The 13,834-nt window shown below is 39.3% G+C and overlaps 1 protein-coding gene across 7 annotated transcripts in view; it reads right to left on the minus strand.

Moving 5' to 3' along the window:
• Positions 1-3,458: 3,458 nt before the first annotated feature.
• CNOT6L (CCR4-NOT transcription complex subunit 6 like) overlaps positions 3,459-13,834 on the minus strand; it is a 121,870-nt gene continuing 111,494 nt past the window's right edge. For 6 of the 7 annotated variants that reach the window (XM_027087672.1, XM_027087671.1, XM_027087674.1 and 3 more), the window contains one exon: positions 6,175-13,501. In XM_027087672.1, coding sequence (XP_026943473.1) covers positions 13,289-13,501 — 213 coding nt within the window. In that variant the 3' untranslated portion in view covers positions 6,175-13,288. Of the gene's footprint in view, positions 5,114-6,174; positions 13,502-13,834 lie in introns of those variants that run through there. The other variant, XM_027087675.1, reaches the window with a different exon arrangement.

Below are 13,834 nucleotides of genomic sequence, written 5' to 3' on the forward strand. Positions count from 1 at the left end.
TAAAGAAAGCCAAGCTCATGGAAGGGAAGGTGTGTGTTGTTCTTTGGGTTTTCTTAATTTTCTCTATTAACAGGTAAAATATTGAATAAAGTTGTCAAAATAAGGAAAGTACTTAGAATCGTATTTAAAAGCTTGCTACTTCAAGTAATTTCATGCCTCTCATAAGATGCTATTTATGGTGATTTCTTCTATATATAAAAAATATGTAGGTAGCCCTACCAGAAAATTAATGCTAGGATGACATAAGATTCATCTGGCATTCATGCTGTTACTACTAATGACATACAAATATAGCCATATGTTTGCAAGCTTTTCTGAAGCAAAGTCTGTACTGTATCGTCTCTATGACTCCACCTACAGCACCAAGCGTGTACATAATTACAAAAAAGGGATATACTTCTTGTGTTGGTCATTTGCCTGCTTGCTCTCAGATTCATTCCCATTCTTCCTTAGTTCTGCCTTATCTCAGGATCTACATTTCCCAGAGTCCCTTCACAAGTGGTTTCTCAGTAGGTTTGGCAAATGGGAAGCCTTGCTGGATTACTTAGGGGTAGGAGAGAGAAGTAGTCAGGGTATTTTACCCTCTCCTTCTCTGCTTTTGTGGCATCTCTGGCATTGGCTATGTTCCCTCCATAACACCAGTTCTCATGGGATAATCATTCCAATATATTTCAGATCTCACAAGATAGCCACTGAGAGGTTCCAGCTCTCAGTAGATGGCTCAGCTTCTGAGCCCTGGTAGCACTCTGTCCTCCCTACATTCCATCCACCCGAGTGGTGGTAGCAGTATCCTGCTTTTCCAAATTTTTTAGGATTGTCTCAATACCTTCTTATGTGGCTTCCCAGTTCTTCCATTTCCTGTAACCAATTCCCTGCACGAAATTTCTTCTGTTTGCAATGCCCAAAGTGGTTTCTGTTTTTCTGAATGGCTCCTTACTGATACAGCTCTTGGTATCAGGAATGGTGGCAGGAAACTGATATTCAACACGGAACCCTGAGATTGGGCTGTTATCTGTTTGACCAGGAATACAGTGAAGACCTCTTTATAGGCGATAAATGAACACCAGTAAGTTGTGGCGTGCAGTAGCATCATGATGACTTAATAAGCTGTGGTTTCTTGAGACTAGTACAGGGTTAAGACAATGCTTTGGCCAAGTAACTGATGCACTTGACCATTATGATAATAATCATGATTAACAAGAATTATTAGATGGTCTGGATGCTTCTGATGGCTCTGGAGAGTATACACAAAGAAAAAGATAAACCTAACACCTTAAAGTTTTAACATAAAACCTTAGGCTTCGTAGCCACATTCCATTGCTCTGGAGTCACAGGGCAGACACGGCTGATAATATAGATTGAAAAAGTTGCAACATTACTTAAATGTATGGTCCTATTAGTTATTTTATGCTAAGATAAGGGCTCTGGATGCAAAGGAGCATTTCACTGAGACTTTGGATGGTAACATTTGCACAGAGATGAGGCTGCAAACTCTGGACTTTCCAACTTCCTGAATCTTCCTAGCTAGCAGAAATAGTTCTCCCCTTGTCAATTTGTCAACTTAACATCCCACCCGAGGCAACCAACCTTCACTTGCATTAAACCTTTGCATGACTTCACTTGTGGCATTTGCCGGAGAAGAGGTTGCTTATTCCCCACAGAACCCATTCTAATCACCCCTCATTGTCTCTAGCCTCATAACAAAAGTTCTATCCCAACATAGCCCAGATGGAAAAGCTGGTACAGGACCTGCTCCAGTGACAGACAGCAAATACACCAAAGGAGTTGCAGAATTTTGTCAGTTTGTATTGAAAGAAGTCTTGAAAACATGTATAGGAATATGTCTTAATCCATTCAGGCTGGTATAACAAAATACCACAGACTGGCAGCTTATAAACTACAGAAATTTCTGACAGTTCTAGAGACTGGAAATCCAAGATCAAGGCACCAGGAACTTTCCCTGGTCGTCCAGTGGTTGGGCCTCCGTGCTTCCACTGCAGGGAACACGAGTTCGACCCCTAGTCAGGGAACTAACATCCTGCAAGCCACGTGGCGTGGCCTAAAAAAGACAAACAAACAAAACCAAGATCAAGGCGCCAGCGTGGTCACCCTCTGGTGAGGGCCCTCTTCCTAGTTCACAGACGGCACCTTCTTGCTGTGTTGTCACATGGTGAAGAGACAAAGGATCTCTCTGGAGCCTCTTTTATAACGCACTAATCCCATTCATGAGGCATCCAACCTCATGGCTTAAGCCCCTTCCAAAGGTGCCACCTCCTAATATCACGAACCTTGCGGGTTAAGATTCAAACAGTTCTAGGTGACACGATCATTCAGACCACAGCAGAATATATTCTAAGACTATTCAGAAGAATGAAATTCAGAAGACTGAATCAGTGTGAACGTATATGACGTGGGTACACCTGCCTGGGATTCAGGATTAAATGTGTTGATTGAAGCACCAGGGGGTGGGACTAACCCTGTTAGGTTAGTAAAATAATGCCAAAAACATGTGAGGCAAAGATGGCAGAACGTGTTTGGCACATTGAAGAACTATCAGACAGAAATATGAGCCACATATGTAATTCCTAGCTTTCTAGGATCCATATTTTAATCTAATATATTTTTTAAACTATCATTTCAAGTGCTCAACAACCACATGAGGCTACCTCAGTGGGTAGCACAGGCATAGGCAAAGGCATCTGGAGAATCCTAGAGATGAGACTCTGGAACGGGTTCAAAATGTACAAACTGCTTAGCCGCTCCCAACCATACCCTCACCTTGAAGGGCCCAGAAGACATTCTTTTGCCAAAATATTAAGAAATACATCTGTGACAGGAGCATATTCGTGTAAAGGACACTGGCGTCCTGTTACATAGCAGCATTAGGTTGTGGTTGTATTGACACTAAAAATGGTTAGACATGAAGGAGGGTTCTAGGAAGATGGCAGAGTAGAAAGCACCAGGAATCTGCCTCCCCACCTGGACAACAATTACACTGGCACAATCTATCTGAGAACTCTGGAGTCTACTGAAGACTTGAAACTTCCAGGGGAAGGCTTGGAAGGTAAATCGGGGTTAATTTTGGTCAGTGTCAGCTCTTAGCATAGTAGCAGCTACCCCACCCCCAGCCTCATGGCAGGCAGCTGTGCACCTGTTCCTGGAGCAGCCAGCACACAGCTTGCAGGAGGCAGGGTGAGCAAACAGAACCCAGTTCTCCAAATATTGGGGCTCTGTGCTCTGAATGCCAACTGCTGCCTCTGATCACAAAGGTGCAAACACAGGGAGATCAGCTGGGTGCTTTGTGACCACCTAGAAGGGTGGGATAAGGAGGGTGGGAGGGAGATGCAAGAGGGAGGAGACATGGGGATATATGTACACATATAGCTGATTCACTTTGTTATACAGCAGAAACACAACACTGTAAAGCAATTACACTCCAATAAAGATGTTAAAAAAACAAACAAACAAAGGTGCAAACAAAGTAAGAGGCAGCCAGTGCTGTTGCACCTCCCCTCATTATTGCAAGCCCCTCCCCCTCGGGCTGAAGTGACTTCCAGAAAATGTAAAGGGTTGGTGCCCTTCCCCCTGGAAACATCACAGCACAGCCTGTGCAGAGGAATACACCAGAAGAAAACCACTTTCCCAATGAATTATAAGACCTGGGCTAACATTATGACCAGGAACTGGAGAAACATGTGGAAGTGGATTTTGAAAGCGCTGGGCCAGAGAGACCTCAGTAAGAGTACATAAGAAACAATTTATTGACACAGTGGCACTCTCTAATGATTCAAAATTTAAAGTCTTAGCAGGGAGTCCTGGAGGCAGTCCTAATATGCTTCTGGAATGACTCCTTAAAACTTGGTGTGGCAGGTCCTGTCCCTTGGGAAGCATACTCTGAGACGGAGATTAGTGTTCAGGAAACTTATTACTTTAGGAAGTGCTCTCAGAATCACACCCCGTAAAAGGAATTAGAACTGGACCAAGGGAGAAGTTGGGTTACAGTGAAGTCTCAACAGAGGCACCATGGGGAACTCTGAACATCTGGTGGGTTGGCCCTTCAGAGTTGCTGAGGTGTGGACTGAGACCAGGCCCTCATGCCCACACTGCCCAGGCACTGGATGTAGGTTGCCCCCAGGAAGGGGCCATGTGGGGCTCACCATGCTAGTGTTAAACTGCCATGAGAAAATACGGGTGCTACTACTACAAAATGGGAGGCAGGAAGCAGCATGTCCGGAATCCACGGGATTCGCTGGGCAGCTCTTGGTAATTTCATGCCCAGGTATGGGTTAGCAGACTGTTTACCAATGGCCCAACAAGCACAATACACCTTGTTGGGATGAAGGTCTGGGTCACCCAACGTTAGGGAAGCAACCTAGACTACTGATGTGGTGGTGCAAAGCTAGATGTGGAATGCATGATGGAAGAGGGAGGATGACATTAATCATATATTAATTGTAGCCTCAGCTCCACCAAATGTTTCTCGCTTTCTGCACCATCTCCCACCCCATTTCTCCACTATTATTGTATGGGATACCTGCAGGAACCTGCTTAGTGGATTTGATAGGTGTGCAAACATGGATAGGAAAAGGAATGAACACCCATGGAGCAACCCTTGCCTCATGGGAGATGAGACTCCAAAACACATCCTCTCCTCTCCTACCCCTCATGAAGACAATTTTGAGGTGCATTCCATTCAGCTCTTCAGAAGGTCAGTGGCAAGTTTACGCCCCAGTTGCCCAGAGGATTAGCTCAATGGTGCATCCTTGACTTGGCTTTCCCTCCTTCCCTGTTTCATTCTTCCTAGTGCCCTGCTCTGTTTTCTTGGGATCCCTTCTTCAAATAGACCCCCTGCCTGCAAGCCCACGTCTTGGTGTCTGCTTTTTGAGAGAACCATTTCATGGGATTTAGTTTCTTATATTCATTTTACCAATGAGGATGTGTTTTGCCCAAGATCACATGGTGGAATGCAAGGTCACCTGGTGAATGTCTTGATTGCCCTGTATGTCTTCTTAGTAAGGCAGTATCCTGAAACCTGGTCCCTTCAAGATCCACTTCAGAGGTGAGTGATTCTACTTTTGGAGGACTTCCAAAATGCTGGCCAACATCAAGGCCTCTGTAAAGAGATGGTCCTCAGGGTCAGTGACAGGCTCACAATGGGTCCTTAGTAGAAAAGACAAATCAGTAGGCACTGAGCTTTCAGCCTAGAGATTTGATGTTCTTAGCAATCTGTTCCAAAATAATCTGTCAGTATCTTCCCTAAACACTTGTTAAACTGGGCAGTTCAGTTTTTTATTATGTTTCACTCAATAATAATATTGAATTATTCATTTAAAAATAATCTGGTCCCAATCACACCATGTGTTAATATCATTTTTCTACTGAATATCCTTAAACATAGTTTTCAGAATTCCTAATTATTTCACTGTGTGCCTTTCCCGCTCCTCTTCCAAGATTCTAAGATTTAAGATACCTTTAGCAAAAACACTTCATTATTTTCTCCTTAATCGTAAATAGAAGAGGATTTGGAAAGTGAATTCTTGGAGGATGGGGAACCTGTCCATCTTGTTCACAGCAGATACTTAAATGTCTGTTGAATGAATTTACTCTAAGTCTTGGCAGGTTCACCTGCTGAGATTGGTCAATACTGGTAACTCGGCAGATCTGTCTGATAGTTGTCTATCAGTCAGGACCGGCTAGATTATGCTGTAATAACAAACGTTTATTGAATTAAGACACTGAGATTTGGCGGTTGTTTTTCACTCACACTACATGTCCTATGTAGTTCGGCAGGGGAGCTCTGTTCATCATTACTCAAGGATCTAGGATGAGAGGTTTGATCTCAACATAGGTTTCTATGATCATCAAGGCAAGAAAAGGGAACATGACAAATTGCACACTGGCTCTTAGAGCCCCACTCAGAAGTGACACATGGCCCTCTGCTCAGATTTCTTCAGCCAAAGTCAGTCTCATAACTACGACTATCTTCCAAATCTATTCTAAACAAAGTGTCACTTAAGTAGTAATGTAGTTTTCACCAGGAAAAAAAAAAATGTAGTATGAATTTGAAATTTTTGCCTGACCTTGACGCCCAACTTCACTTTAGAAGAGATATGCTGACCTTAAAGCAGACCCTTAAACTGCACACATAGAGAGTAAAAAACCAAGACAAAGGTATGCAGTTGCAAAATGGCCATTTATTGCCTACAGGGGAAGGAACGGGAGGGAGAGAAGGGGAAGTACACAGGTGCGAGGAAACAAGCATATATTTAGCCCTATACATCATGTGTGAGCAGTACCCAATCTCCAAAATGGAAAAAAGTATTTTGTCATCTGACATAGTAGTTAAGGTTCTTAAGCACCTCCCTCCTGAGCTGCCACAAGATTTAAAAGGCAGGACTGCTTTGTTTAGTCAATGTTCACATTAATGAAAAAATACTACCACCCAACTGTGTCCTTTTGCACGCATATTTTGTACAGTGTCTATTGTGAAAAACATCTCAGCTGAGCAGTTTGGTCAAGATACAGACCTCATCAACTGTTTAACCGTAATAAATAGAAAAATAAAGCAGCTGGTGATTTTGTCAGAGAGAATGTGTTCCATAAGAGTAGAACCACTTTCTCCGGGGATGACAGAGTGTTAAATGATTAGGACACCACAGAACCAGGCTATCAAACATTAAACACTAGTAACCCACGATTACATGGCACTTCATTAAATCTTCTGATTAAAAGAGAAGGAAGAAAATCTCAGATTTTAAATTGATTATTAGAACACGTTAACAAATTGATTTAGGGCTTGGCTTTTTCTTAGGACAAAAGCAAAGTAAATACACAACCTAAAACAGTAGAATCTGTCTTGGAATAGCATCAATAGAAACTGCCAAGTTTGCAAGGAAACTTACCAAAACTTCTTGCTCAGTTTTAAACTCATGTGCTTTGCTTTCCAACCATGAAATTAGTTACAAAAACACTTTAGAGGCCACAGAATGACTCAAATGTATGCAAAACAATGGAGATTCATTTAATGCCAAGAAATTAAAATAAATGAGCCCTTCCCTATTCAAATGGTAAACTGAGTGGAAGAGTCAGTCATCTCACGGACAATTAGTTGGCACTTGTTTTATGGTGGAAAGAAATCACAATAGAAAAAAATATATAAATTAATCCACGGTGAATTTGACCAACACCCTGGCCCTTTCAGAGAGAAAAGGTACATACACACTCTCCAAAAAACCCCAAACAAAACCCACCTCCCTCCATGCCGCCCCACTCCACTCAGACAACAAAACCCAAAGGTGAAACATTCATCCCTCTCAAAATATACTAAGTACTCCAACGAATCCTTCCCTTCAGCTTCTCCTAGATGAAAGAATTGCTTGCATGTGGACAACTGTACGAATGCCCATAGTGCACTTCTCAGTGCTGCTGGTGTTTAAGAAATTTGCCACTCACAACACTGAACAATTCCACACCCAGTGTGCAGCAACACAGCCATCCAAGCCACACCCCCAAAACCTGGCAGAGCACCGCTCAAGAATTTCAAAGGTAAGGAAATATATTTTAAGCAAATTAAGCACAGAGAAAGGACAGTACAGTTTCTGAATAAATACACACCCAGACTACTGCATCACTTACTGCGTCAAGATTTAAACAAGTAGCGGGAAACTAAGCCTGTTCGGTGAGAAGCAAAGCCATTGTTTGACACATCAACGCTGAGCCAACTGTGTGAGTTAACTCATTAAACAAATGTGGTACATATAACCATTGATAACTTGAAAGGCAATAGTCATATATCAGTAATTAGGAACTAACACAAAACTGAAATGAGCAAGAAAGGACCACTTCTGAGAGGGCTACCGTGATTCTTATGCTTTCGAGTTAAAAGTGACAGACATACAAATAGGGAAATTATCTAAATTTGGGGAGACTGTTGTAACAAAAACAACAACTAGTAGGCGCCAAACTATGCCTTCTGAAAGTTTCTGGAAGCTGAATACACCCAATGCTACTGTGCCAAAAGACTCATATCACTTGGCATTTGCAAACACTCTTCATAATGTGATTTATTTCTGATGACACAATTTCTCGTGTCAGTACAATGCTACTAAATTTTATACCACTGCCATAGAAAATTAACATTTAATATGCAGAAATGTCCTTATTTCACATGCTTTGAAAGTGAAAATTATTTTACTTAAAATTCCATTACTTCGATGTCATAATGTTTGTTGAATAAAACCTCAACATGCTTGTTTTCCTTTGGTTCCAAGAATAACCAAGTCTAACCAAACAAACTTATGCCAAAAGAAATTACTAACTAGGCTAATAAAGCTTGCTTTTCCTGGCATTTCCCTATTTCTTATAGAACTTGTGATTTAACAGAGAAACTTACACAAGGCATCTGGTTAAAAACGAGAAACATGCACGTTCTCCCTTACCACCTTCCTGAAAAGAACTACCTTTTTCTTTCTGTGGATCTTGTTCAGAACACCCTGCAGTATAGGTATAAGAACCTTCTTTTTTCTTTTAAGCTTTAAGGTGACACACAATGAAGATGTATCATGTAAAACACAAGATGTTCTTGGCATCCTGTTCTTAAACAGATTACAACTTCGGTAAGTAAACCAGGTTAAGATGAACTAATTTCCTTAGGTTTGAATTCAAATTTAGTAATCATGATGCTGTTAAAAAATTACAATCACTCAAAGCAACCATAAGTATAAAAGTTCTCATCTGTCTACAAATTCAAAACTTTAAAACTCCTAGCTTAGAAAAATATTCTAATTTCCCTAGTTAATTTGTGTACCAATAATTCACAGAGTTCTACAAACAGGATACAGTTCAGAAGGAAAAGGTTAAACAAATCTTCTACACCTTAGAAAGGTGTCTTTTTTTTTTTAAGGGGAAGGACAGGTAGAAGAGAAAGACTACCTTACAAATGTGAGAACTCACATTTCTGTGAGTGCTATTTTGAAAATGTGCACTAAAGTCTTTGCTTGCTAGGAAACCATTATTCTCAGGGCCTGCCAAATTTATCAGAAACTGATGACGTTTTCCGTGACTGAAGCTACTGATCAGTCAGTGCATTTTACAAAGCTACTAAAATCCCTCAGAAACTTAGAATACAAGACCTTAGAAACAAAGAAGTAAGTACTGGGGACACAGTCCATTTTTATTGCTAGAAAATCTAGCCTTGGATTGGGAATGAAGAACCATATGCCTCCGGTTCCATCGAAGAACACATTTAACCTTTTTTTTTTTTTTTTTCTTGTGCTTTCTCTATTCTTTGCTATTTGATTTGAAATTATACATGGCACTAGTGATTTTTAGAAACTCTTGGAAATGCAAATACAAACTTAATCTTTCACCCATTTAATGGTATATACTTAGGAGATACAATTTTAAAATGGAACACCATATGATTGCCCGTGTTCCAGTTTTAATGTGTCACATCCTCAATTCTAATACAACCCACCGTAGAATCAAGTGATATGAGCCTTCAGGATCTTTCAACTTTCTCCCTTGCTTCTCTGTGATTTAATAAGTAACTTTAAAACACCAAATAGGGACAAATAAGAAATGAAGCTTTATATTTCTGCAAACTACAACACTAAAACACAGTGGCTTCTGTAATACATTCACACAGGATGCTTATTAGTAAAATTAAATATTTGCCTATGAATAGCAGAAAAGTAATTTGAAAAGAAAGAGCTTGGAACAAGGCAAATGGGAGGGAGGAAAAGCTGGTCTCAGAACCCATTGTGCCATACCTGACTTTAACATGTGATATTCAAACGAACGTTCACACGCCTTACATCAAAGAAATGAAACAAAAATATTCAGCTACGTTGTACAAAAATTTTTTTACATAAAACATCATAAATCTTGAACAGATTTACTATATTTGAATTCTAAAAAGTTGCCTATAGAATGGTGCTGGGATTCTGTTCTCTGCTTGCTTTTAGGCAGTGCTGTTGCTTAAAAGTTGACACCAGGCACAATATTTTAAAACAAAGTCAACAAGCAAGGAGCAGTACGTGGATTTGAGCCTTTCCCAGATGTCAGTCCTGAGGATGCTGCAAGACTCCCCATCAAAATGTGTAAAGCTATGAGGCGGATACTGATGCCTGAGAGAGTGAGTGACGACGTGCACTGTATGACTGCTGTAATGCCAAACAGTGCAGTTTTCCCCTCCTCAAACAGCACGGTTTCAATAAATTTAAAGAACACTCCAGTTCTTAGAAAAATATCAGAAATCATATTTAACAGTTAAAAAAAAAACATTATCACAATCTAAAAATGCCCAAATTTTCTCTTATCTTCAGATAAAATATGCAGCAGCCCCATGGCATAAAGCTTATTAACTTATTCTGAGAACCAGAAAGTATATGAGCATAAATATTTTACTTTCACTGAATATATACCATATGTCATTCACCTCTTCCTTTTGGCTTTTCATGCCAAAGGTCCAAATGGCATGTGTTTTTAACAAGACAATACTGAGGAGAGCAGCATTTCTGATCATCTGAATTGGCAGCTCAAAACAGATACCACTCCTTTTACAAAGGGAACAAAGGGTGAAGGGTGTGTGAAATTTGGGCAGTGGGCTGAAGGGAAACCGTGCACATGAAATTTGGGTTACCATGCCCCAAGTGTGTTTGCCACCCAAAACAGAACACAATTACCTACTTTAACAGAGCTACTACCAACATTTACTAAAACCACATTAAAAATACACAGGATAATGAATGGTTTGAAAGAGTGCATTTGGAAGCAGAGAGAACCCAATTACACACCTTCCTGCAACAGAGTGCCTCAATCATACACAAAATAAACTTAAGCTGTTTACAATGTTTCCCAATTTTTTTATTTTTCCCTCTACATTTAACTATTAAAAAAGTTTTTTTTATTAATAAATGGGCTCCTCTGTGGTTCATATACAATCATAAGTGAACTTTAAATTCCATTTTATACAAACATCTCAAAAAATATTGGGAGTGAAGTATGGTAAGAAATATTGCTCACATTGCTAATTAACATGCGTAGATGAAAGGAGGAAAATGTTTTGTTAGTGCATATACCTCCAGAGCAGAAAACCCACCCAAAACAAAAGATTTAAAATAAAACATACAGTAGCTGATTACAAAAAAAGGTAATGTCCACAAAATTAAGTTTTTCATGCTATTCTACTTTCCAGTACTATGTAATCAATTTGCATGGCTAGATGTTGAATGCTTGAGGTATATAAGAAGGGATACCTGCACATTGAGGAAAATCTGTCATCTTAAGGGTTGTTTCTTTGTTTATTTTGTTTATTCTGATATCTTGACATTTTTAAAAGAATATTTTATTTACATCAAACTTCACTCAACTACAATGACATTCCAATTATAATAGATGACAAACAACGCCTCTATCACTAGGCACTTTTAAAAGGGAGTTTAGGCTTTACAGAACCCTTCTGATGCAATCCCATATATGACATTACATCAACCCACCTCCCTCGTCGCACTAAAATTACCCTTCAGGGGAAATATCATATTATGTAGCCTGATTAATTTACTATGGAAGAAATTAGTATAAAATGACCACAGGAAATGCATCATTTAAGACTAATAAAACAGCCTAAGATGTCAGGTTTGAAAGAGGAGACAAATTGTATATATTTAAAACTAATTAAATAATTTAAATTTGACCTGTACTTTATATATTAGTGAAACACAAATATAGGCTATTTTCTTTTAAAATTTCATTCACATAATGGAAAGTTTCTTGTTTATTAAAAATATCACATTTTGAGACTAGAAACAGTAAAGTGCATGAAAAGTTTAAAATATAAATTTCAGAAAACTCTTATAGCAGCAAAAAAGCAGAATAAAGAAAAACTTAAAAACACAGACACAACCTTTTCCTGTTACTGTGCCATAATTAACATCAAGTAGCCAACCAATTTTTCCCCCATTAAATGGTATTTCAACCACTGCCTCTTGAGTCACAGATTTTTCAACTGGCCCCTCCTGGGCGAAAAAAGGATTCTAACGTATCTAAAGAGCATCAACAGTTGGGAATAAACCAGTAGCTTCTTAATTCAACCCTGACAGACAACGGAAACAAAGATTAAAAGCATATAATGGCCATTTGGCAACTAGAGTCAGGAAAAATGATCCAAGGTTTTCAACTACTCCCTGTTCTCTCTCCCAAATCCTTTCCACTGTCACCTCAAAAAGCCAAAACCAACAGCCACTTGACCTACTCTGGGAAACACATGGAATATTTGTAGCTTTCTTCTTCTAAAACTTTGATCAGGGCCTTTTCATTCGGTAGTTATTTTTTAAACATTTGACCATAACAGCAAAAATGATACAGATCATATAATATCTGTTTTTTCCAGCACAACCAGGCAGAAAAGGGTGGATGGAAACAATAAAAAATACTGGACACTAATTTTGTGGGCATCCTAAATAGACCAAATCCTATTTTCAAGATGTGTGGCAGTAGAAATTACCCGTTGTTTTCCTATAAAGAAACTGAACAGACAGGCGTAGAATTAACACTTCTAGTAAGGTTATAACTAATAGGGGAACAAAATACAGAACGATTCCTCAAAAAACAAAACAAACAAATTAAAAAAAACCAACCAGCACTTCCCCAACAAATTGTTGTGTGCTGTTAAATGCTTGATTTTGAAACCATATTGTGCAATCACCTTTCATTTCTCAGTTTTTCTCATTATGGCTAGTTTATGTACAGATCTAGCAAATTTAAGTGCTTTGTTAATGTGCAAATGACTGGGGAGCCAAAAATCAGTTTGTTATCATGGAAAACAGAAATTCAAGGCAGTTTCCTGCAAGGCATGCCATCATTCAGTTTAAAATCTTTTATTTATAGTTTTTAAAAACTGCCTTTCACAAAAATGAAAAATGGTTGGCTCACTTGAAACCATTCAAAAGAAAGTATTTGTTCTGGAAAAACAAATACCCTGTTGTTGGGCCTTGAATTGGTGATTTATCAATTATGAATGCTGACTCCTAATATAATATGAAGAAGGTCCAACTTAAAAACATGTTAAATTAAAAATTTGGAAAGAGAGTGATAATACTTTGGTTCCAGCCCTAGTGCCAAATGATACCAATATGCACAAAATTGTACAAAATCTTATAGCAAACACATAATGAAAGGAACCTGAAGAAGCAGCTTAAGGATGGCCATACTTCACTCCTACATACTTTGATTTACAACTGTACAGGTCCATAGTAACAGATCCCCGTCTTTGCGGGGCAGTACTCCACTACCTCCGATTAGGCAAGTGAACACCATTGACAAGAGGCAGGAGTGGAGGGTGGAGTTCAAGTTGTGTTAACAGTGAGAAGTGGTCTGAAGGGATGTGAGGGTGTGGACACCCAGTGATGTTGTTCTCAACCAGCCATTGAGGATCTAAAGGCCCCAGGACACCAAGCACGTTCATATGAGTCTTGGAATAGAAAATGTAGTCAATCACGCCCTGAAAAGAGATTGGGAGTTGGGAAAAAAAGAAAAATATATGCTTAGATAAAAGAAAAACTTAAGATATATAAAAGAACAATTCATAATTTGTAAAAGCCAAATACCTGAGTAACCTGTATTTCTGGTACACCTGCTGTCTTCACAATGGGTCAAATAGAGCTCAAATCTTGAATGGGTATTACATGAAATAAAGGTGGCTGGACAGGGAAACACAGTACCCTAGTGGAATCATAAAGCCTTGCACATGTGTGTAAGTGGTAAGCAAACTGAGAAGCTAAGCACACCAAATCATGTCTAGGCATCTTTAGAACTGGCTTGCTTGGGTCAGTGA

Source organism: Aethalodelphis obliquidens, unplaced genomic scaffold (genome assembly GCF_003676395.1).
Source record: "Aethalodelphis obliquidens isolate GAN/ISIS:26980383/991018 unplaced genomic scaffold, ASM367639v1 scaffold59, whole genome shotgun sequence".
NCBI lineage: Eukaryota > Metazoa > Chordata > Mammalia > Artiodactyla > Delphinidae > Aethalodelphis > Aethalodelphis obliquidens.